At 36.2% G+C, this 25,842-nt stretch overlaps 1 protein-coding gene across 4 annotated transcripts in view; it reads left to right on the top strand.

Moving 5' to 3' along the window:
• Positions 1 to 25,842, top strand: part of GSTCD (glutathione S-transferase C-terminal domain containing) — a 130,125-nt gene that overhangs the window by 91,292 nt on the left and 12,991 nt on the right. For all 4 annotated transcript variants that reach the window (XM_042935771.1, XM_042935768.1, XM_042935769.1 and 1 more), the window contains 3 exons: positions 10,246 to 10,361; positions 10,524 to 10,568; positions 12,883 to 13,011. In XM_042935771.1, the coding sequence (XP_042791705.1) occupies positions 10,246 to 10,361; positions 10,524 to 10,568; positions 12,883 to 13,011 (290 nt within the window). The remainder of the gene's footprint in view (positions 1 to 10,245; positions 10,362 to 10,523; positions 10,569 to 12,882; positions 13,012 to 25,842) is intronic.

Below are 25,842 nucleotides of genomic sequence, written 5' to 3'. Positions count from 1 at the left end.
AAATGTCTACTGTTTATTGTATTTAAGCCCTTCTATAGACAAAACAAGTTTTGACCTGACAAATAATGTGACTACATTTTCTCCAACTTTCTCCCTCAACCCAGCATCTTGCTTAAGTATTTTTTAGTTATTAGATTTTTAAAGATGCTCTAAAATTGGATATGGGAGGATAAAGGTGCGTGCTGTGTTCAGGCAGCATCTGCAGATCTGCCTAACATGAAAGATCTCCCACATCTATTTTCATTTCTTTCCTCGTGGATAATCCGATTTTGCAACAAATTGATTGCTCAACCTCCCCATGTCACTTTTCTATAAAATCAAAAAGGTTGCTACAGTCCCACGGCAAGGAAATCGTCTCTTTCTGGGAGAGGTGACACTCAAAGGTCAATTCATTAAACAGAGTGACTTATGAGACCTCCGAATAATGTCTTGGTGATATATTCCAAAATGTTGAGTCCAAAACTTAAATTGATCTTTTTTACTGGTAAGCCTGCTCTTGGAAATTTTACTTAGAGGAAAATCTGAAATAAACTGCATTTTATGACTGATTCTGAAGAACTACATTTTTCCCCTAAGGTGCAATTACTAGGGAAATCCCTCATTTTCTTCCTAGAAAGCACCTCATTTCCTTGAACTCACACATAGAAAAAAGTATCAATGCTGAAATTTTGATACCACAATTAGTCAAAATCATCTGTTTAAGAGATAGTAAGTCATAGTGGAAAGAAGACTGAACCTGATGTATAGAAATTCTTGGTTAGAGTCCCAGCTTTACTACTTACCAGTTGTGTGTCTTTGAGCAAGTGCTAAGTTTCAGCAACCTCATTAAGGCTCAGTGTCTCATTTGTAAAATAAGGAAAATGTCATCCACTCTGACAACCTGACAGTTTGGAGGTTAGATTGTATATCAAATATGCAAGTGCTTAATAAATTGCAAAGCATCTTAAAAACAGGAAGTGTTACCAACCATTTTAGAAACTTTGATGAAATATATATGGATTTTTGTAAGTTGTGGCTTAAAATTTCATTAAAAATATATTGTACAATGTGGTTAATACAATATATTTTCTAAGCTCAAATAAAATGCTTTGAATTAATTAAACAAGACATAACTTTTTTTAACGTTTATTTATTTATTTAGAGAGAGAGAGACAGCATGAGCAGGGGAGGAGCAGGAAGGGGTGGGAGGGAGAGAGAGAACCCCAAACAGACTCCACCCTGTCAGTTTGGAGCTTGACTCAGGGCTCCATCTCATAAACCATGAGATCATGACCTGAGCTGAAATCAAGAGTCAGATGCTTAACCAACTAAGCCACCCAGATGCCCCAAGACAACTTTATTAAGGACAGAAACCAGATGTTACACATCTTTGTGTTCCTAACATTGTCTAGACCAGTTAGTTCTATGTAGATCCGGTTGGTTGGGTGATTCATTGGTCAATGATTGACTAAGATTATGTATGAGGTCATTATTCCTCAATTTAGAGAGGAATAAATTGGCCTTTTTTAACATTTTGAATTTCTAATTAGTAATTATTGAATGCTCTAATACTGTGTGTAACAAAATTATGAGAGTGAAAATAACCATCACACTGTTGTTGCATGATTGTTGTCTTCATAGGCTACACTGTGGTGTGTGTGAATGGGTTGGGGTGGGGAAAGAGGAAGAAGGTTATCAGATCATTAGTATCCCTTGTTGCAAGAAAGTTGTCACTGTGGGGTTAGCATGGCTAAGAGGATTCATGATGCTAGCCTGCAACTAACTTTGAAAAATGTAAATCAAAGGACTTTTCTAAATGTTTAGTGTTTCCAGTAAGTAATCTCCAAAATTTAGAGCAAAATCGTGCTAAAGTGTAAATTTTATGTTGCTGCTTATTTTCATGCACCAACACATGAGTTTCTTTAGGAATTTCATTCCTGCCTTTCTAGCTCTTTCCAGTTTTTCTTTAAATTCCAGTTAGTTAATATACAGTGTAATACTAGTTTCAGGTATACAATTTAGTGATTCAGCACCTACATACAACACCTGGTGCTCATCACAAGTGCACTTTTTAATCTTCATCACCTACTTGACCCATCCCCCCCCCCCACTTGCCTCCCCTCTGGTAACCTTCAGTTTGTTCTCTACAGTTAAAAGTCTGTTAGTTTGCCTCTCTTTCTTTTTTTCCCATGCTCGTTTGTTTCTTAAATTCCACCTATGAGTGAAATCATATGGTGTTTGTCTTTCTCTGACTTATTTCACTTAGCATAATACTGTCTAGCTCCATCCACATCATTGCAAATGGCAGGATTTCTTTTTTTTTTTTTTTTATGTCTGAGTAGTATTCCATTACATATATATCCCATTATATATATTATATATAATATATATCCCATCGTGTATATATATATGTATATACATACATATACATATATATGTGTGTGTATATATATATATATGTGTATATATATATGTATATATATATACACATATATATATATATACAACGTCTTTATCCATTCATCAGTCAATGGACATTTGTGCTTTGTAGATAATGCTGCTATAAACATCAGGGTGCATATAGTCCTTTGAATTAGTATTTTTGTATGCTTTGGGTAAATACCCAGTAGTGCAATTTTGCTGGAGCACAGTGTGGTTCTATTTTTAACTTTTTGAGGAACTTCCACACTGTTTTCCACAGTCACTGCATCAGTTTGCATTCCTACCAACAATGTATGAGGGTTCCTTTTTCTCCATATCCTTGCTAACACCTGTTTCTTGTGTTTTTGATTTTAGCCATTCTGACAGGTGTGAGGTGATACTCATTGTACCTTTGGTTTGTATTTCCTTGATGATGAATGATAATTGAGCATCTTTTCATGTGTCTCTTGGCCATCTGGATGTCTTCTTTGGAAAAATGTCTATTCATATCTTCTGTCCATTTTTTAATTGGTTTATTCATGTTGGATGTGTCAGATATGTCATTTGCAAATAACTTCTCCTATCTCATAGGTTGCCTTTTAGTTTGATTGTTTCTGTCACTGTGCAGAAGATTTTTATTTTGATGAAGTCTCAAGTTTATATTTGCTTGTGTTTCCCTTGCCTCAGGAGACATATGTAGTAAGAAGTTGCTCCGGACAAAGTTAAAGAGATTATTGCCCATGTTCTCCTTTAGTATTTTAATGGTTTCCTGTCTCACATTTAGGCATTTAATCCATTTTAAATTTTTGTCTAGCTTTTGATATAGCTTTAAATAGCTGCTTTCTTATTCCTTCACCAAAGTTCTCAGAAACTTTTCCATTCCCATCTAAAACTGTTTTGTAGTTGACTTCTTTTACTATTTCAACAAATATCAGCATAGCATTGATAGCTAACTTGTTTTCATGCTTAGTACCCGCAGAAGTCAGCATGTGACCTTAAAATCTAACTTGTCTTAATTCTACACAAAATGAATTCATTAAACTTTTATTTATCACCTGTTATGTGCCTATCAGTCTCCTAACACTCTTTCCATTAAATTGCACCCAAGTTCATCTACTCTGGAAAAATCATCTGTATCTACTTCAGAGAAATAGAAGCAATTTTAGCTAATGGTTCTTTTGATAGTTAATATAATTAATTATGCCTATATACCATTTAAAAAAATTTTTGAGATATAATTGACATACATTATTTTAGTTTCAGGTGTGCAACATAATGATTCAATATTGGTATGCGTGGTCAAATGATCACCACAATAAGTCGAGTTAACATCCATAACCATACATAGTTATAGAATTTTTTTTTCTGGTGATGAGAACTTCTAGGATCTACTCTATTAGCAACTTCCAGATATACAATACAGTATTATTAGGTATAGTTGCCATGCTATACATTACATCCTCACGCTTATTTATTTTGTAGCTGGAAGTTTGTACCTTTTGACCCCCTTCACGCATTTTGCCTCCTCCCACCCCCACCTCTGGCAACTACCAAGCTATTCTTTAGATTCCACATATAAATGAGATCATATGATATTTGTCTGACATATTTCATTTAACAAATGCCCTCAAGGTCCATCCTTTTTGTCTCAAAATGGCAAGACTGCATTCTTTTGGATAAGTGAATAATATTCAATTGTATGTCTATATACCACATTTAATCCATCATCTGTTGATGGACACTTAGGTGGTTTCCATATCTTGACTATTATAAATAAAGCTGCAATGAACATAGTGGTGCATATATCTTTTTTTTTTTAATGTTTATTTATTTTTGAGAGAGAGACACAGAGTGTGAGCGGAGGAGGGGCAGAGAAAGAGGAAGACACAGAATCCGAAGCAGACTCCAGGCTCTGAGTTGTCAGCACAGAGCCTGACACCAGGCTCGAACTCACAAACCGCCAGATCAACACTGACTGAAGTCAGACACTTAACCAGCTGAGCCACACAGGCACTCTGGGTGGTGCATGTATCTTTTTCAGTTAGTGTTCTCATTTTCTTCAGATGAATACCCAGAAGCGTATGATAAATTTTTTTTTTCACTAGTTAACCATAGTAGTGCTTTTTAGAATAAAAGATTAGTTCTTTTGGGTAGTAACAAAGAGTTTTAAAAAGTTCCATTTTCTCTTTGTCTTTAAAAACAATTATTACAAAAGTACTAAATGTAAACATTGTCAGGAGCAAGGAAAACTGGTAGGGTCCCTGGGTTCTAAAGCAAGAAAATAGGTTTCAAGCAGAGGGAACAAATTTTTAAAGCCACCACCTCACTGACCTTGATAAATTCAAGGAACTCACCATTGTTTAGAAAGGCTGGAATATGGGGGGATATATAAGAAAGTTCCAGAAGATGAGTTTGGCAAAGTAATGGGGCCCAGATCACTAGAGATCTTATTTTCTTAACAAGAAGTCAATTTTTTTTTTCTTAAGCCAACGAGGTGACTTTAAAGGTATTTTAAGCAAAGAAGAGATATTTTAATGGGTAAATTTGGAAGGGACTTTAGTTAATATACACAGGAAAAGCATACTTTATGACAAGCTATGGCACAAAAGATAGGACCTAATGAGCATAACATTTCAGAGCAATGCCAAGGGAAGGGAGCCTGGGAAGGAGAGTGAGAAGGAGAATCCTATAAGGAGTCCAAGTGCTTTCTTGATCTAGAACACCAGGGTTCAAAATGAGTCAGTGAGTTTCAATGAGTTAATTCTATTTCATTTTCTTAATTAAGTTACTTAATGACAACTAGCATTAGTTGAGGTTGAATGCTTCAGAGAATTTTATTAATAATACGATCTGATTTGAGGGTATACTCTATCCTGAATAAAAATGATGCAGGCTAGCATTATAAGAGACCATCTTTAATATATAACAATGTAAAAATAGCAGTGCTGTCTATTCGAGTAGAACTTGTCTCTAAGGAGCTCTAAGCACATTAAATATTAAAGTGAGGCCATGTTTTCTCTACAGCACAGACAGGCAAAATAACAAGCAATGCTCTTTCCCATCTGGTCCTGCCTGTAATTTCAGATCTACTTACGTTCTGCCACTTTTTCATTGATCCTCATTTTTAAGCGCATGAGCTAATTGAGGTTTTCCCCTAAATATGCCATATCATTCTTAGCATGCTTTCCTTGCCATCCTATCTGGTGAGTTTCTGTTCCTCCTTAAAGACTCAGCTGAAATGCCCCAAGTGTCTGTAAGTCCCTCTGTGAAGTCTCAATTATTTTCAATGCACATACATTTATTTTCCTTTATATAGTCCTTTTTATAGTCCTTTATTTTCAGTGCACATATATTTGCACATAATGAACACCTATCCCTTCTTTTTAGATACTGTTCCCTAAGGACAGGGACTATGTCTTAGTCACTCTGAGATATGTCCTCAGCATACAGACAGGTGCTGAGCATAGTAGGTGCCTAAGTGACTATTCCAAGCATGAAAACCATAGGCTACCCTGGGGCTAGGACCTGGGTTTCACTGTCTAGGGCCCTGTACAACATAAGTGACCATGCATCAGCTTGTCTTAAAGCCTCCCAAAAACAGCAAAATTTGCGGTTGCCCCTTTCCTCTGACCAGAGGTCCTGTCAGTGCCACTTTGTCTATTCGGTTGTCTTGTGCCTTCTCTAGAATAGAATAGCTCTTCTACATCCATGACTGTTAAAGAAATTTGCTCTTTTGATTTTATAACTTTCCAAACAAAAAGCATGTTTTTAAAAATTATCTACATCATTAGTTTTAGCCTTTTTTGTCTTCATATTTAATGATAAATTTTTAAAAAACTTATAGAATGTGGTTGGTATGCTCTAGCTCAAAGAAAATACTTTGAAAACAAAGCAGCAAATGAATCTTTAGTAAAGAAGTCAAACGTGTATCCAGGCGCCCAACTGCTTTCCTTTTACCAGGAAGTCATGACATTTAAGATGCTTTGTTGCTTTGGACTAAGAAATAAAAAATCAAGAACAGCATGATCTTGAGCATAATTTTAGACTGAGCAGGTATCCTGGCTACAAATGTGCACATTTCCTATCTAGGATATTGTTTTAAATTTTATTTTCCTTATTTGATGCTTTGGACTGGTGTTCCAATAAAGCTCTTCCTTCACTTAAAAATTGACTCTTTTATCTTTGTATTTTCTTTTTGGGCACTGCAAACAACACTGAAGTTGTCTAAATAATCAGGTTCCTCCTAACTTGAATTAGACAAGGAAAAGACTTGACTTTCACTGTGGGAGAATTACATCACAGAACAAATGACATCATGTGTATTAAAACACCTGATCATTTGATTCTTGAGTTTCTTTTTCAGTGATGACACTTAAAGAACCAGCATTTTTAGTCAAACTAAAAATAGATTGTAAATTTATGCTTATAAATGGTGTCTTAGGCAGAAGAATGTTAGCTAAAAATAGAAAGTGGGATTTGATTTTTAAATTAATGCCATGTCTCAAAATACCACTTTCTAACCTCGTTCAATGTATTTGAGACCCTGTTCGTGTTTCCAGGAGCTTCAAAACTGGAATGGGGAGGAGGAATGCTTTGTTAGAGGTGGCTTTTCCATAAAGCATCTGGGCATTATGCTACTGTGTTTTTAACTCAATCTGTGAGAGTATGTGCAGCTTAATAGTGCCTATTTATTTATTTAATATTTATTTATTGGGGGGGGGGGGCAGAGAGAGAGGGAAAGAGAGAATCCAAAGCAGGCTCCACACTGTCAGTACAGACCCCAATGTGGGACTCAAACCCATGAAACTTGAGACTGTGACCTGAGTCGAAATCAAGAGTCTGATGCTTGACTGAGGCACCCTGGCTCCCTAATAGTGTCTATTTAAACACAACCCTGAAAATTACCCCTTTGCCTTCAAACTTCATTTCAGCATGAATTCTTTATATGCAAAGATGGAATCTCAGCAAGAAAAACAGATCTTCATCAACATTTGCTTTTGAAACAAACCTAGGAAAGTTAGATAATTCTAAACATCTAGTACAAATAATGGTACCAAACTGGATGTTAATTAGTTATTCCATTAAATAAATGTTTTTTTTTCCTTGTTCTTAACAAAGGTAATTTCTTTTGACTTTACGAAAAATCCTTTGGCTAAGAAATGTTAAGAAATCCACAAAGCTGAGACTAAAATGTTTGTGCTCATTTCTTGCCTCTTGGTGGTTTCCTCAAAAGGTAGCATTTGTGACTAGCTTTCCCACAGGGCTCAGAAATATTTTTCCCTTTTTGCCCTCTAACTCCCCTGCTTCCTCTTGTTGCTCTCCCTCTTCCAAATTAGAACTGCATTGCTAAAAGAAATTAGGTGGAGAGGTGCCTGGGTGCCTCAGTTGGTTGAATGTCTAACTCTTGATCTCAGCTCGGGTCTTGATCTCAGGATCATGGGTTCAGACCCCATGTTGTGCTCCACACTGGATGTGGAACCTACTTAAAAAAAATTAGGTGGGGGCGCCTGGGTGGCGCAGTCGGTTAAGCGTCCGACTTCAGCCAGGTCACGATCTCGCGGTCCGTGAGTTCGAGCCCCGCGTCAGGCTCTGGGCTGATGGCTCGGAGCCTGGAGGCTGTTTCCGATTCTGTGTCTCCCTCTCTCTCTCTGCCCCTCCCCCGTTCATGCTCTGTCTCTCTCTGTCCCAAAAATAAATAAAAAACGTTGGAAAAAAAAAAATTAGGTGGATTGGAGCGCCTGGGTGGCTTAGTTGGTTGACCGTCCGACTTCGGCTCAGGTCATTATCTCGCAGTCTGTGAGTTCAAGCTCCATGTCAGGCTCTGTGCTGACAGCTCAGAGCCTGGAGCCTGCTTTGGATTCTGTGTCTCCCTCTTTCTCTGCCCCTCTCCCACTCATGCGCTGTCTCTCTCTCTGTCAAAAATAAATAAACCTTAAAAAAAATTAAGTGGATTTATGAATGGATGGATAGATGAATAGAAGTGTGATAAACCAGGGGCACCTGGGTGGTTCAGTCGGTTAGGTGTTGGATTCTTGATTTCAGATCCGTCATGATCTTGCAGTTTGTGAGTTCAAGCCTCTCAACAGGCTCTGCACTAACAGTGTGGACCCTGCTTGGGATTCTCTCTTTCTCTCTCTCTCTCTCTCTCTCTCTCTCTCTCTCTCTCTTTCTCTCTCTCTGCCCCTCCCCTGCTCACACACTGTCTCTCAAAATAAATAAACTTTTAAAAATTTTTTAAAAAAGAGTGTGATAAACCAAATATAGTAAGTTGTTAATGGTAGAATCTAAGTGGAGGTTATAAAGGCAGTCACTGTAAGATTCTTTCAACTTTGCTGTGTTGAAAATTGTCATAATCTTTTAGGGGTGGTTATCCAGGAAGGATAGGCTGACAGGAGCTTTCACATATTTTGTTTAAATTTTTCACAATTATATTATTAGAGAAAAATGAAAATAAAGCTACATGAAACTGTCTTCACAAATGAAATCATCAGACTATTCGTTTAAAGGCCCTTTATGTTTGAAATTCACATTAGGGCACACTAAATAATTAAGAATGTGTACAGTGATTTAGCTGTATGACAATGATCACATTATTACAATAGGAGATTGGTTATATAAATATGGCATATATAGTCAATGAAATACTATGCAGCCATTAATACTTATGGTACAGAAATAAATGCACTGACATGGAAAGAGTTATAATGTTTTATATACTATCTTCAACATTATGAATTTCTAGATACACCTGGAAGTATGTGTATACAAAGATATTTGCTCTGAATTATTAGATTATGGATCTTTTCTCTCATATTTTTTCACATATTTTTTTTTTCCTAGAATAAAGATTTTCCAGTATTTTTATTTTAGTAACATAAGAAAGAAGGAAAACAGAAAAGAGAATAAAAGGAAAAAAAGCCAGGCTATTTTTCTGTGAAAATGGAGCAGGGAAACCTTGGTATCTGTAAATAACTTTTGATCAAGCCAAAAGATTATCTGGGTTTTTCCTTTTATCTATATCAATGAAATCTGCTCTCTATATTTTCTTAATCTTGCTCTTACAAAAAGTGCATTTGAAACATGTAAAAACAAATAATTTCATTCATTCTTCTGAAGTTATTTTCATGGACTTAACTAGTAGCTTTGAAGGAAAGTTAAGATATTTTCATGCTGTTAGGCCCAAGGCATTTCATACTTGGAAATGCCCTATCTTTAATCTCTATTGCATTAGATTTCTGTGTCTGACTCATAAGGAAAGGAAGCTTCAAAGCTGAAATGGTAAAATCTAATTTCTCTCTAAATACACTAAGCATTGATACATTTCCGACAATGTGACACCTATGTCCCAAGTATCCTCACCAAAATAACTAAGAGTTCAAGGACATGCTGATTAAATAGTAAGAATGTTTTTATTTATTATAAATCTGTTTTGTCCAAGGAGATTTAAACAATGAGCTAGAATTAGGTAATCTTTGCAATATGTCTCTGGTAGAGACAGAGGGAAGGGACTGTGACTCTTAACTTTTATTCATCCAGTAAACATTTACTCAGCACTTTGTGTATGACTCTGCGATTAATATTTCACTTATTGTTTCCTCTCTAGAAGATGTTTTTTCAATGACAATCAAAAGAAAAATTGGATGTGAATAAAAGTAAAAATATGCATAGAGAGATTTCATTTCTGGGTTCCAGGTCTCTGGTCCTCTCTTCATGGATTATGTGGAATTTGTAACTCATTTATATATTCACCCCTCTTCCTGGACGCCGGCCATCCATTCTCTGAGTGCCTTCTCACTCTCTCACAATGCCTACCATTTCATTGTCTTCACTTCTTGTCTTCCCCAGGCAAAATGTCCAGTGATCGAGCTTTAAGGAAGCAACAGCAGTTAAACAACCTTGTTTATGTGGTGACAAGTCAGGCCAAACCCGGTGACAGAATTGTGGATTTCTGCAGCGGCGGGGTATTATGTCTCTCCTCTTATTCTCTTTAGCCTTCCCCCGACTATGTGACTTTACTGTATTACATTCAGAGTCATGTTTTTATTTGGCAAGACTGCTGTCTCAGAATGAGAAGAAAGCATTAAGGACCCGAGTTAACTTGTTTCTTTTTCTGCCTTCTCCAGGGCCATGTTGGCATTGTCCTTGCTCACATGCTGCCATCATGCCAGGTAAAAATCTGAATAGCAGATAAAGGGAAACATTGGAAAACTATGCAATTCAGTTAGCTGAGTCTTACCGCTTCCCTTTGAATTTATAAGCATTCATTCAGGTCACATATGTGGCACAGATTTTTTTTTTTTTTTTTGGTCTTTGAACTAAACTTCTAAGAATCTTTAAAAAAGTAAAGTAGGACCACAGTACAGTTTTAACTTTTATAAAAGGGTTATAAATTTCTTTAAAGTTTATTTATTTATTTTGAAAGAGACCAAGACAACCTGAGTGGGGGAGGGGCAGAGCCCAGCTGCAGAGCCCAGCAGAGCCTGACATTGGGCTTGAACTCACCAACCGTGAGATCATGACCTGAGCCAAAATCAAGAGTCGGAAGCTTAACCAACTGAGCCACACAGGGGCCCCTGAAAGGGTTATATTTTTAAATAATGTATAGAAGAAATAACGATTCTGTGGTTAAATAAAATAATGAATGATGAAACTAGTTTAATTGTCAACATAATTTTATACTGGAAATACTAGCTTCTGACCCTTGTTAAGCATATCCTTTCAGTATCTTGATTTTTATCCATTGTATCAAAATTGTAACAGCAATAACAAAATTTGTCAAAGAAAAAAATAAACTCTAAATTTACCACACTCATCCATCAAATGCTTTTCTCCCCATATTCTTAACATCATTGTCCATGAGGGTGCTTCTTACTGCAGATTCTGAAAAATGCAAAAACGATTTTAGTCACCAGCTTTCACTCAGTATGTTTTTCCCTATTACAAATAGTTTCAAATATCATTATTAAAATATCACTAAAATGTGACTACATAGTATGTTTTTAAGTAAATGTACCACAGTTTATGCAGTGGTTGCCACTATTTGTTAGAAGTTTGTTATTTTTAGTCTTCTGCCATATGAAATCATTTCCTCACAATGACCATCTTTTAGCATAAAAGTCTAGAATTTAATGTATTTAAAAAAATACAAATCAGCGGGTGGGGGAGAGGGGAAAATTGGTGATGGGCATTGAGGAGGGCACTTATCGGGATGAGCACTGGGTGTTGTATGGAAGCCAATTTAACAATAGATTATATTTTTAAAAAAATACAAATCAAATGGGGCAGATTCTTTGCTTGTGAACTTTCTAGAAGGTGTAAAATAATCATAGTGATTCCTTGCAGAAGGGAAAGATGAGCATAGACTGGCCAGAAAGACATGTAACAGAAAGATGGGGAATGGAAGGGTATTATTCTTTCCCTTCCTTAGAAAATGAGAGGCAAAATGAACAAGGAATCCTGGGAAAAAATAGCAGGTGTCTGTTTCATTATCAAGGAAAGTAACAATTTTCTTGGTTGGAGTTAGAGGAAGAAAGCTCATAGAGTAGAATCCTGGAGAAACAAAGGCAGAGATATGGGGTCTTTTCCCCCTTCCCAACAATTCTGGAAACTTAGAGACATTGAGCCTGGAGAGGGGAAATCTTGGATAGAATAATGAATGGCCAGAAAGCCTTAAACCAAGTATACTCTGACAGGTTTTTTTATACAAAGGGACCCAGGATGTTTCTGTGAAGACAAGCATAAGGACAAAATAAGGGTAGAATTAGAGATGATAGTGATGAAAGGGACTTAATTCTGCCCACTTTTCTCTCTCTAGACCCGTAATCCTTTCCAATCTTCATTGGCCTGCATTCCTAGAGACTCCTAACTGGTTACCCTTCCTTCTGCCTCACCCCCACCAATCCATACTACACATTGCAGCAACGGAACCTTCTTTTATCACATGATCTGGCTCCCGTTACCTCTCCAGACTCAATTCTACCCTCCACACCCTGTCCCCCACTCTGCATCACCACCACGCACCGTGCCCAGAGACACCAATGTTCTCAGTTTTTCAAACACCCTGTGTCTGTCTCACTTCCCACTTCATGCATGTTTCTCTCTCTGCTTGAAACACTCCTCCATTGCTCCAGCTAGTTTCTATTCATTGTTCAGGCCTCAGCTTCTATATTATTTTCCGTGTTAAATGGCTGAAACCTTCCTTAGTCATCAAGTCTGAGTGCTGTGATGACACATGATATGTCTTTCGTTAAACACTTACCACTGTATTGTAATTGCCTGTTTCTCTTCTATCACTCCATCCATAAGGTGCAAGAACTCAAGGACCTTGTTCAGTTTTGTAACACACTATCTGGTGTACTTCCTGGCACAGGACAAGAATCAATGAATATGTTCTACATGAAAGCTTAAATGCAGTAATAATATTTTGCCCTAATGTCTGAATTATGTTACTGAATGTACTTTTGTTTCCTGGATGAAATCTAGGTTACGTTAATAGAAAACAAGGAACTATCATTAATTCGTGCTAAGAAGAGAAGTGATGAACTAGGTTTAAGCAACATTTGGTTCATTCAAGCAAATATGGAATATTTTACAGGGATGTTTAATATTGGGGTAAGTAATCAAACAATTTCAATTTCTTCAGTTAATTAAGAAAAATTATATGCCTTAGACTAAATAAAGGAGATACTTTTATATTCTTTGCTAGCAAGTTTATAACTTGTGTTTTCTACTGTTTATGAAGTATAGCACATTAATGAGTATGATTTCATTCATAGCACTTCACCATTATGTGACCGAGGTAACATTTGTTCCTCTCCCAGATATGAACTTAATTTTCTTCACTGCAGAATCCCCAGTGCCTAAAACTATGTTTGACATGTAGCAAGTGCTTACAAATAGTTATCAGTGGAATGAATGAATGATTTCTAATGACAACGACTTCCCTTGGTTTATTTTACATTTTTAAAAGATAATGAAAGAAAAACAAAGAAATGTTACTGTTATTCCTTGTATTTGTTTTATTTGTTTTTAATTTTTTTAATGTTTATTTTTGAGAGAAAGAGAGAGAGACAGAGCGGGAACAGGGGAAGGGCAGAGAAAGAGGGAGACACAGAATCTGAAACAGGCTCCAGGCTCTGAGCTGTGAGCACAGAGCCCAACACGGGCTGGAACCCATGAACCTTGAGATTGTGACCTGAGCCAAAGTCAGAAGCTCAACAGACTGAAGCACCTAGGCACACCTCCTTGTATTTCTTTTAAATACTTTTTTCTTATTATTAATGAACAATATGCTCAATACAGAAAAATACGTAATAATATAAAGAAGAATCACCAGTATTTCAACTACTGAAAAAATGAATACCGTCGAAAACCTTTGGTCTTTATATATTCTTGCACACATACAAATGCGTGTTTATACATATGTTACTATCATTGACATCATACTACATAGATCTTGGTTTACTGAACATTGTCATAAATCTTTCCCCTACTCATCAATAATGTTTCTTTTTCTTCATGTTGTTATAATGTGTAATTATTACTATGATGGATATCTTATGCGTTAAGACTTTGATATGTTTGCCAAATCACTTTCTAGGAAAATTGTGCTAATCTGCACTCCCAACTGTGTGTGTTCACACAACATACACAATAGGAAGGTCTAGCTGGAACTCTTCTTCAATTTCAGAAACTCAGAATTTCGTAGTTCTTATAATTTTTGTCCAGTGAGGTTCATTTCTTAGATATCCACTACTGAAAATTTGTGGGGTTTGTTATCTTTTGCAGCAAAAATGTATGCAGTTTGTTTCCTTTGTAGACATGATCCAAATGGGTTATGTCAAGTCAAGCCTATAGGAAGAGAAGTAAGCTATTAATAAGGAAATTCAGGAAAACGCAGATATCCGAAACAGCAAATTCAAATTGATTATATATTTCTGTGCAACCTAAAATTTACGTAAATGTTGATGTAAAGGTTAAAACTTCTCCCATGAAATGAACCATTAAGCCAATGCCCATGTTACCAGTACACCAGGCATAATATTTAAGGTGACAAGATATTGCTACCCATTTACTCAACTCTCAAATTACAAAATTCGCATCTTATTAGCCACATGTCTCCTTAGCCTTCTGTGGCTTATGGGTGCTAAAACATTCTGGCATATTCTTGTAACTTGCAAGGTCATAATTCACTAACACCAACTGAAAATGTTTATGTCTTTTTTGATGTGATATTTTCTCTATATTTCATAATAATATAGTCATGATGGCCTTTTTCTTTCATAATTACTTTTGTCAAAATATATAGAAAATTAATTAAAATTACTTGGAAGATTAAACCAAAATTAGATTTACTCACAAGAAAATAATTTTCCCCAGGAGGATAATTGAGGTATTGTCACTAGATAAATCAAACTGATTGCATCAGTGGCTCCAACTCTTAAATAGATTACAGTGAAAATAGTGTAGCCAGAGAGGAAATTAGAATAACTAGGTATTGGAAATGCATTAAAACTGCATTAATCCATGATCTGGTGATATTTTCAATAAGGGTTTAGTTAGCATTTATCTTTGCTTAGTAAATACCTTTTCCTTTTACCATTTTTCTTTAGATGTAAAAATAATGATGTAAACTAGATTTTAAGGAGAGAATCTTAAAGTCTTGGAACCAGCTATGTTTAGGAACTTTAAACAAATCATATATATATATGTGTGTGTGTGTGTGTGTGTGTGTGTGTGTGTGTGTGTGTGTGTATCTTCCACCTACTGTACCTGCCCAACATAACCAGAATCAATGAGGTAATGTTATTTGTTCCAAAGGGTCATTTTGTAATTTCTGGCTCACACTGTACTTATTTGAGAAATATATAATCCTTAAAAATACAAATGCCTGATAAGCTTATAAAAACATTTAAAGTCTCAATACATTTTAACTTGAACAACAACAATATTCCATTCATGCTCTTAATATTTGTAAAGATTTTTGAAAAATATGCTCATTGACTGCAGGGCTTCAGCGAGATAAGCCTAATCATACAGGAGTTTTACATTTTTACTTTACATGATATTTGCAATGATTTGTTAATGACATAAAAATTAGTTACAGTGGTAAACAAAGAAAATAAACATAATGGTAAAGAGTATGGATTTTGATACTGGCCAAGCTTGTGCTAAAATCTCAGCTTGGCTGCTTACTGGCTGGATGGCCCCAGGCAACTTATTTAAACTCACTAATCTTCAGTTTTTCCATATATCCTCATATTTTCCATATATTTGGCATAAAATATCTGGCTCATAGGATATTGATACAATGTATGTGAAGCACTTAGGAGGTTGTCTGCCATTTAGGAGTACTCAATAAATTGGGCCTCATCTTACTCTGTGCAGTATGATCTTAACCATGTAAAAACTGATTTTAAAAAGGATGGGAGGTGGGACCCCTGGGTGGCTCAGTTGGTTAAGCGTCTGACTCTTGATTTTGGCTCAGGTCATGATATCACAGTATGTGGGTTTAAGCCCTACATCAGGCTCAGCACTGACAGTGAAGAGCCTGTTGGGATTCTCTCTCTCTCTGTCTCTCTCTGCCCCTCCCATGCTCTCTCTCTCTCTCTCTCAAAATAAGGAAAAAAAACTTAAAAAAAACACCTTAAAAAAGAAAAAAAGGACGGGAAGAATATGCTAATATGGATTTTTTAAAGGTAGCTATCTCTATATGCTACGTGGTAACATTTTTTTCTTTATTATTTTCCATGTTTTCAAAATACCTCAAATTTAATGTGTCATTTTTATATTTATAATAATGTAAGCAGTAAAGATTGAAGAATAAATATTTGTGTTTAATATTTTTACAGATAGATCGCTTATTTAGCCAAGAGAGGCTAATAGGTCCTTAAGGATTACTGCAAGGCATCTAAAAGAATTCTGTACATATAAAATATTTTTTTCTTTCAAAAAAAGTATTTGATTATTAGAGAAATACCTTTTGATTGGCTTATTCTGATTTTGATTATAATGAATATTGGTGTCCTGAGGAATATATAAAAGTCTTTTCAAAAATAAGAAACATCCAAGAAGGTATTTTTTCCTCCTGGTTTCAGTATATCCAGCTGTATGACCCTGCATTAAGTATGTGTTAAGGGTTGAATGTTTGCCTCCCTCAAAGCTTCGTATGTTAAATTCCTAACCTTTAACGTGATGGTATTAGGAGGTGGGCCTTTGGGAGGTAATTAGGTCATAAAGGTGGAGACCTCTTGAATGGAATTAGTACCCCCTGAGAAAAGAGAGTTTGCTTCCTCTCCAGCTCTCTACCTGCAAACCAGGAAGGGACCCCTCACCAGACATTAGATCTGCCAGCACCCTGATCTTGGACTTCTCAACCTCCAGAGCTGTGAGAGATAAATGTTTGCTGTTTAAGCTACCCACTGTAGGGTGATTTTTTTTTTTTCCATAACAACCCTAACTAAGATATGTATTGATTACCATCCCTTAAAGGGAAACTTACAAAAATTGCTTCAAAAGCAGACCTTTTAAAGCTTTAAAAAAAAAAGTTTATTTATTTATTTTGAAAGAGAGGGCATGCGTGTACACGTGCATAGGGGAGGGTCAGAGAGAGAGCGATAGGGAGAGAGAGAATCCCAAGCAGGCTCCGTACTGTCAACACAGAGCAGTCACAGGGCTCAATCCAACGAACTGTGAGATCTTGACCTGAGCCAAAATCAAGAGTCAGGCAGTCAATCAATAGCCATATAGGTACCCCAAGGCTTTTTTTTTAAGAGGCTTATTATTGCCTTTTTGTTTGATCCAGGATAAATAATCTGCATTATTGTGAAAACTTACTTTACAAGATTATGCTTTTTAAGACCTAATTTACCATGTGTATTAATATGCATGCTCTCAAATAGTATTACAGAAAGGACCATGACTATGGAAAAACACACTGCATTAAAAAACAAAAACTGTGTCAGTGCTAACTAACTTTCCCACCAAAATGTTTTAACTGACTAATTCCAATAGTAACAGAGTCTTCTGAACCAAGTGATAGATACTTTTTCTAAGAGTATTGGTGAATATTTTCTATATTGCCAATATATATCTAAATCTCAAAACAGTTTAGCTATCATACCCATAACAATTTTAATATTATAGTTTAGGATTTATCAGTGCTGAGTGCTTAATTACAAGCTCGTTTCTAGTTATATATGTTAGTGTACAATTAGATGCACATGCAATTATACAATGTAATTCACTAACACTTTTGATGAGTAATTTATGTAATCCTTGTTTTAAAAGAAAAGGAACTTGAGGAACTACATAGTCTGCAAACACAATTTTAAAAAATCATTTTTCAGTGGAGGATTTCCCAGGCCAAGAGAGTGTATAGAAGTATTTCAACCCCCTTCTCCCCAAGAAAGATCAGACTTCCAAATAACAAGGAGAACAAAAACCAGAAGAATCATACTCCATCTGTGATGAACCTGTGTTCAAGATTCTGTAACTTGGACTACTATATATGAAGGCAGAAAGCAGATTAAAGAAAAATAGTAAAGGATTGAGTAGAAAAGAGGAGGATCAAACTTAAAAGCATGAGGATAGGGAGTGACTATCAGGAAGCAAGTCAATTTGCTCTCACAGGATCCCAGAATATTTCAAGAATGTAGGATACCAGAAACCTCAGAGGAAGGGGATAAGAAGGAGCTGAAATCATCTTTAATTAAAAATATTATTTAGAGACCCAGATTCCTACCCTTATCTTGAGTAGACTCCCTGACTCCTGCGAGAGACTAGAAGTTTATTCTGTGAAGAAACTGAGCCAGAGATGCTCAAAATACAGGGATACTGTTCACAGAGGAGGGCAAGGGTGATGTGCCATATTGAAAACAAGAACTCAGAATCTGCACACTGAATAACGGATCTCTTCCCCCTCACCCCCATTTGCCCTTAATTCCAGAAATTTGGAAGCTAGAATTATGTTCTCAAAGAAATAAAAAAAATATTTCTTTTTAGAATCAACTGTCCCCAGAGAAAATAACTACAGATACTGTAGCTGTAATTAAAAAAAAAAGTGGGGGAGCTAGCCACCTGATCACTCAGTCACTAGTGAAGCCCACCAGTGTCGAAGTCTTTCATTCAGTACTTCCAATCAGCTTTTTAGTCATTCACTCTTTAGTGAATATATAATATATTATATATTCACTAAGTATTATATATTATATAATATATTATAATATAATATAATAACATAATATATTATTATCCAACATAATAATATATTATGATGGATGTTTCATTCCATCCATAAAACAAGTATGGAATGAAAAAGAAAAAAAAAAAAAGAACCAACAAAGAACAAGAAGTAACTTCTTGGAAACTAAAAATATGTTAACCCATAAAACAATAACAACAACAACAACAGGGGCATTTGGGTGGCTCAGTCCATTAAGTCTCTGACTCTTAATTTAAGCTCAGGTCATGATCTCACACCTCATTATATCAAGCCCCACATGGGGCTCCAAGCTGAGAGGGTGGAACCTTCTTGGGATTCCCTCTCTCTCTCTCTCTCTCTCTCTCTGCCCCTCCCCTGCTCACTCTTTCCCTCTCTCAAAATAAATAAATAAACTTAAAAAAGAAAAAGAAGAAAATCTTAAAGATGACATATTAGGACATCACCTGAGAAAATGCAAGAAAAAAAGACAAAGAAATAGAAACTGATATAAGCATTTTTTAAAAAAAATATTAAAGACTCAGTTCGTGAAACACAATACCTCAAGAATAGAACTAGAAAGAGAAAACAGATAAAATAGTGGAAAGGAAAATATAAAAAAACTAATAGAAGAAAATGTGTCAATAATGAAGAATCCATTTCTCTTGATTTAAAAAGCCCACTACTACAAAGCTATAGCAATCAAAACAGTATGGTGCTGGCACAGAAATAGGCACATAGATCAATGGAACAGAAAGAGAGCCTAGAAATAAACCCACATTTGAATGGTCAATTGTACTACAACAAGAGGCAAGAATATACAATGGGGAAAAACAACCTCTTCAATAAATGGGGTAGGGAATACTGGACAGCTACATGCAAAAAAATGAAACTGGACCACTTTCTTACACCACATGCAAAAATAAACTCAAAATAGATTATAAACCTAATCTATTATCATAGATTATGCCTATCATAACATAGGCAATAATCTCTTTGACATTAGTCATAGAAACATTCTTCTAGATATGTCTCGTTAGGCAAGGAAAACAATAGGAAAAATAAACTAATGGGAGTACACCAAAATAAAGCTTATGCACAGGGAAGGAAACCATCAACAAAACAAAATGGCAATCTCCTGAGTGGGAGAAAATATTTGCAAATGATATATCTGATAAGGGGTTAATATCCAAAATATATGAAGACCTTATAAAACACAATACCAAAAACAAAAACAAACAAAAAAATCTGATTAAAAATGGGCAGAGAACCTGAATAGACATTTGTCCAAAGAAAACATAGAGATGGCCAACAGACACATGAAAAGATGCTCAACATCACTAATCAGGGAAATGCAAATCAAAGCCACAATCAGATATCATCTTATGCCTGTCAGAATGGCTGAAATCAGGAAGACAAGAAATAACAAGTGTTAGCAAGGATGTGGAGTAGAAGGAACCCACATGCACTGTTGGTGGGAATGTAAATTGGTGCAGTTACTGTGGAAAACAGTATGGAGTTTCCTCAAAAAATTAAAAATAGAATTACCATATGATCTAGTAATTTTACTGCTAGGTATTTGCCCAAAGAAAATGAAAACACTGTTTTGAAACGATATATGTTTCATATGCGCCCATATGTTTATTGCAGCATAATTTACACTAGGCAATATATGGAAGCAACCCAAGTGTCCATCCATAGATGAATGCATAAAGATACACAGATACACACACACACAGACACACACACACACACACATGGAATATTACCCAGCCATAAAAAAGAATGAGATCTTGCCATTTGCGATAACATGGATGGACCTAGAGGGTATTATAATAAGTGACATAAGTCCGAGAAAGACAAAAACCATGATTTCACTCATATGTGGAATTTAAGAAACAAAACAAATGAACAAAAAAGACAAAACAGACAAACAAAACAACAGCAAATACAGAGAACAAACTGGTGGTTTCCCAGAGGGCAGGGTGTGAAATAGATAAAGGTGATCAAGGGTTCACTTATCTTGATGAGCACTGAATAATGTATAGAATTGTTGAATCATTATATTATACACCTGAAATAAAGATAACACTGTACATTAATTATACTCCAATAAAAAAAAAATAAGCCCACTTGAAAAATGACCCAAACCTAGGCATATTGTTTTGAAATTTTACTACACCAAGGATGAAAAGAAGTTCCTAACAGTTTCCAGACAGAGAAAAAAAGGAGGAGCCATATACCAAAAATTTGGAATTTGGCATTTTGATGCCATCACATATCTCAGTAGCAACTTAGAAAGCTAGAAGACAGTGAAGCAATACCTTCAAAATCTAAAGAACAATTTCCAACCTAAGATTTTATACCTTATCAATCCATCAATCAAATGTGAAAGTAATAAAGAAAATTTCAAGGTCTCAAGAAATGTACCTCAAGAAACTCCTGGAAGATATGCTTCACTAACACAAGAGAGTAAATAGGAAAAAGGAATAAGTGGTATCCAACACAAAAGGGGCTGAAGAGAGTTCTTGGTATGCTGGCAAAGGGACTCTCAGGACCAGAGCTAGGTAGAAGGCCTAGAGAGCACTGATCATTAGCTAAAGGTCAGAAGGCCCAGGAAAGAAAAATGGAACTGATTGATTACTTGGCAGTTTTCATACAGTGGAAAGTTAAACAATAGGGCATTTTACAGAGGTTTTAGGTAGGTAGAGTCTTGAATGTTAAAAAAAAAAAAAATTGTACAGCACACTTTAGCTCAGCAGTGAACAGTATATACACAAAGCAATAATAATAAAAACATTGCATAAACACTTAACTAAAAATTGGAGTTAATATTTTTTAAGTTTATTATTTTTGGGGGGAGAGTGAGAGAGAGAGGGAGAGAGAGAATGAGCTGGAGAGAGGCGGGGGGGGGGGGGGGGGGTGGGACAGAGGATCTGAAGTGGGCCCTGCACTGACAGCAGTGAGCCCCGTGCAGGGCTCCAATCCACAAACTGCAAGATCATGACCTGAGCCTAAGTTGGATGCTCATCTGACTGAGCCACCCAGGTGCCCCAAATTGGGGATATTAAGAGAATGGTAAAAGGGGAAAAAAGGTGTAAATGTAAAAAAAATAAAACCAAACAGAACAGAACCTCATCTCCCATAACAAAAATCAATAAATAAGGCCTAATATTTATAAATCAAGAGATAACAATGTACATTTGTTATATGGAAAAAGAGATAGATTTCAGGAAAGAACACCAGTGAGTTGAGAAGCATGGGCTTTGGTTGCCAGACGTTCATTCAGGGGTAGAAGAGTATATAGAACAAGGGAACTTCTGTTATTACTGTACCTGCTTTTTAGTATTATTTGAATTTTAAAACCACTTATCTATAATGTAATTGCACAAAAGTTTTGAAAGAGGAGGAACATGGGTGCACAGTTGAGACCAAACCTGCTTACGTATAAAATATCTGGTTAAGAATCCTTTAAGAAGAGAAGGTGCAGAACCTAATTGGGCTGGGAAAATTTAGAGATCATCCAGTTCAGCCTTCTCATTTTACAGATAGAGAAGTTGAGGAATGTAGCAAGTCAGTGCGAGAACTGGACTGGAGTCCAGTCTGTGACTTCTTGTTCACTCCCCACATCTCAGAAAGGAGCAAATGGGAACATCGAGAACTACAACAAAGTTTGGTGTCAGTTTGAGTTTAAATCATGGCTTCATCACTTGTGACCTTAGACCAGGTTTCACTAGCGAGGTGGCCTTAGACATGCTATTGAAAATGGAGATAAGAGCTACTTTAACGTATTAAATTAAGAAAATAATTAAATGATTACGTCAAGAAAATAATGTGAAGATTTTGCCATCTAACAAATACTGAATACATGCTAATTCTGTATGGTTTTATAATTTCACAAGATTGTAGGACCAATGAAATTAATAAAATGAACGGGAATGTATTTGTAAAGAGTGGTTATCTAGGATGGACACCCCGAAATGTCTGAGTTAGGGTTCTTAATTTGTTGTGTGACCTGGAATAAACTTATTCCCTTTATTTATTTACCCTTTCTGGGCCTTTCTCATCTTAAAATAGTACCTACTTAGGTATTTGTGCACCCATGTTCACAGCAACACTATTCCCAGTAACCAAGAGGTGGAAGTAACTCAAATGTCCATAGACAGGTGAATGGACAAACAATGTGATAAATACATATATCCAGCCTTAAAAAAGAAGGAAATCCTGTCCTGCTACAGCATGGATGAACCTTGAGGATGTTATGCTGAGTGAAATAAGCCAGTTACAAAAAGACAAATACTGTATGATTTCTCTTATACGAGGAATGTAAGGTAGTCACATGCATAGAAATAGAAAGTAGACTGGTGGTTCCCAGGGGCTGATGGGAGGGGGCAAAGGGAAGTTGTTCAATAGTATGGAATTTCAGTTTTACAAGATGAAAAAGTTTTGGAGATCTGATTCACCACAATGTGTATACTTAAAAATGGTTAAGATGGGAGGCGCCTGGGTGGCTGAGTAGATTAAGCATCCGACCTCGGCTCAGATCATGATCGCGGTTCGTGGGTTAGAGCCCAGCATCGGGCTCTGTGCTGACAGCTCAGAGCCTAAAGCCTGCCTCAGATTCTGCATCTCCCTCTATCTCGGTCCCTCCCCCACTCGCACTTTGTCTCTCTTTCTCTCAAAAATAAATGAACATTAAAAAATGGTTAAGGTGGTAAATCTTATGTGTTTTTTACCACAATAAAAAAGGTAAATAAAATAGTTGTTCTACTTCATAGCGTTGTTGTGTTAAACAACTAAATACATGGAAAGCACTTAGCATAGCACCTTACTCAATAAGTGTTAAATTTTGTATTATTGATGTTAATATCACTCCCTATTTCATGAAAATGCCACTTGTTCTTTCCTCTGTGCCTGTGACTTCTTCGCTTTCTAAACTACTTTCTATCCTATAAGGCCCTCCTCAAATCCCACCTCCTCCAGGACACCCTTCCTAAATTTTCCCTATCTGAATATCCCCTGTCCCTCCTTTGATTTTTATTTGTGCTTTTTTAATGGCACTTAACTTAATCTATCTTGTATTAGACAGATTTGTGTACTATTTATGTTTTACTCTTCTTTGTATCCCCTGTGAATCACAATGTTAGAGACATAAAATAACCAGAACTTTATGAGTTGTTTCAACCTGTATGATTCCCAGATTGAGTTGATTAATGTATTAAATAGTTTGGATTCAGTTGTTACTATCGCCAGAGCATAGAAAAGGGATCATATTTCTGATCTTTGTATTCCCACCCACTACCATGATACCAGTATTTACAAAATGCCTAGTAATTGTTGAATGAATGAAAGAATAAAAGAATGATGAATGAATGAATTGTGCGATTTCTATAACTGCAAGTAATAATTATAGGCCTTTAATGATTAATAACAAAGAATAGCAAATTAGTCAACAAAATCACTTTTCCTTCATGTTGCTGTAGAAACTCTCTACCTCAGCTGTCTCATGTTTTTTTTTACAGTGTATTTCTTTTAATAAGGATTGAAATAAGATGCAAAAATTGAAATGGTTAATGTGAATCTTAAGGCTTAAAATTTATAGGTTTTTATCTGCATTCATTTTCCATTTTTCTTGTAAAAATTTACCACAAATATAGCAGGTTAAAATAACACAAATTTGGGGCACCTGAGTGGCTCAGTCATTTAAGCGTCCAACTCTTGATTTCCGTTCAAGTCATAATCTCACAGTTCGTGAGTTTGAGCTCTGTGTCTTCTGCACTGACAGCACAGAACCAGCTTGGGATTCTCTCTCTCCCTCTTTCTCTGCCCTTCCCCTGCTTGTACGTGTGCTCTCTCTCTCTCTCAAAATAAATAAGCTTAACATAAAATAACACAGATTTATTATCTTAGAGTTCTATAGGTCAGAAATCCAGTTGGGTTCAACTGGTTTCTCCAGTCCAGGTGTCATTAGGTCAAAGTCAGCTGTTAGCTTGGTTTGGCTCTTATCTGAAGGCTCTAAGGCAGATTATTCAGGTTGTTTGTAGAATTTAGTTCCATGCTGTCGAGGGATTAAGGTTCCTGCTCCCTTGCTGGCTCCGCCAGGATTCATTCTTAGGTTCTAGAGCTAGCTGTGAAAACAAGCAATTGTCGTTCAAGTCATTCTCATGCTTCAGATCTCTTTAACTTTTCCTCGTGTCTCAGCTCTCTTCCCACCTGAGAAAGTTCTCCACTTTTAAGGCCTTATGTGATTCTATTGAGCCCACCCATGTAAATCCAGAAAAATCTTGGCATTTAAGGTTCTTAATCTTAATTACATCTACAAACACTCCTTTTTGCCATGTTGACAGGTTGCAGGTATTAGCATGTGGACATCTTTGGAGGCTAATTCCACCTACTATACCATCCCATCTCTTCTTCGCCCTTAAAGTTTGTATAGTGATGTCGTTTCTCCTATAGAATTTCCCACAATTTGTATTTTGCTGATCATATCCCCCTGGTGTTGTTTCACATATTATCCCTGTATTGCCTAGAAATTAGATTTAGATTGTGAAGACATAATCAGATCAGGTTTACTTTGGGGTAAGACTACAGCATAGGTGGTAGTGTGTTCTATCTGTAGACATTTGTCTGGTTTTTCTCTTGGACAGTGTTAGCAGCGTTCGAGATCATCAACCCCTAGCCCTATTATTTTAGCAAGGATTTCAAAATGGTGACATTCTTCTAATTTTATCACTCCATCTTCATTTACTTGATTAACTGTTTGGTTATAGGAAAGGCTGGGTAAAACTAGATTCTTCCCCTGTATTTTCTGGTTTTCAAAGTGAGTTGGTTATCTACCAAAAGTGACCAGGTTTTTGTTTTTGTTTTTGTTTCAATATGATTACTAACTCATCAATTTCATGTTTGAAATACTTCAATCCATTGCAGTTATCATTCTCACTGATGCTCAAATATTCCCATATTTGTTCGGTGGGAGCCCCTTGAGGTTGGCTCCTGAGTCCTTTTGATAGGACTTCAATAGAATTTGATAGTGTCTGTGCTTTCAGTATAACAAGACATCCCAGCTCATCTTGTGCATTTCCTACCTTCTATCCAGCAGCAACTATTTCTCCACGAAGCTTTACATTCCTTTAAAGGAACATGGTATTTAGAGTACCACAATTTAGGTACTGGGGATAGTCATTGCTATTGGTTTGGTCTTTGTTTCCAGGCTTTACTGTGGTCTGAGCTAGGCAATTAAAAAA

Source organism: Panthera leo, chromosome B1 (assembly GCF_018350215.1).
Source record: "Panthera leo isolate Ple1 chromosome B1, P.leo_Ple1_pat1.1, whole genome shotgun sequence".
Taxonomy (NCBI): Eukaryota; Metazoa; Chordata; class Mammalia; order Carnivora; family Felidae; genus Panthera; species Panthera leo.
Note: the sequence above shows the minus strand (reverse complement) of the source record. Positions and strands in the feature narration are given on the sequence as shown.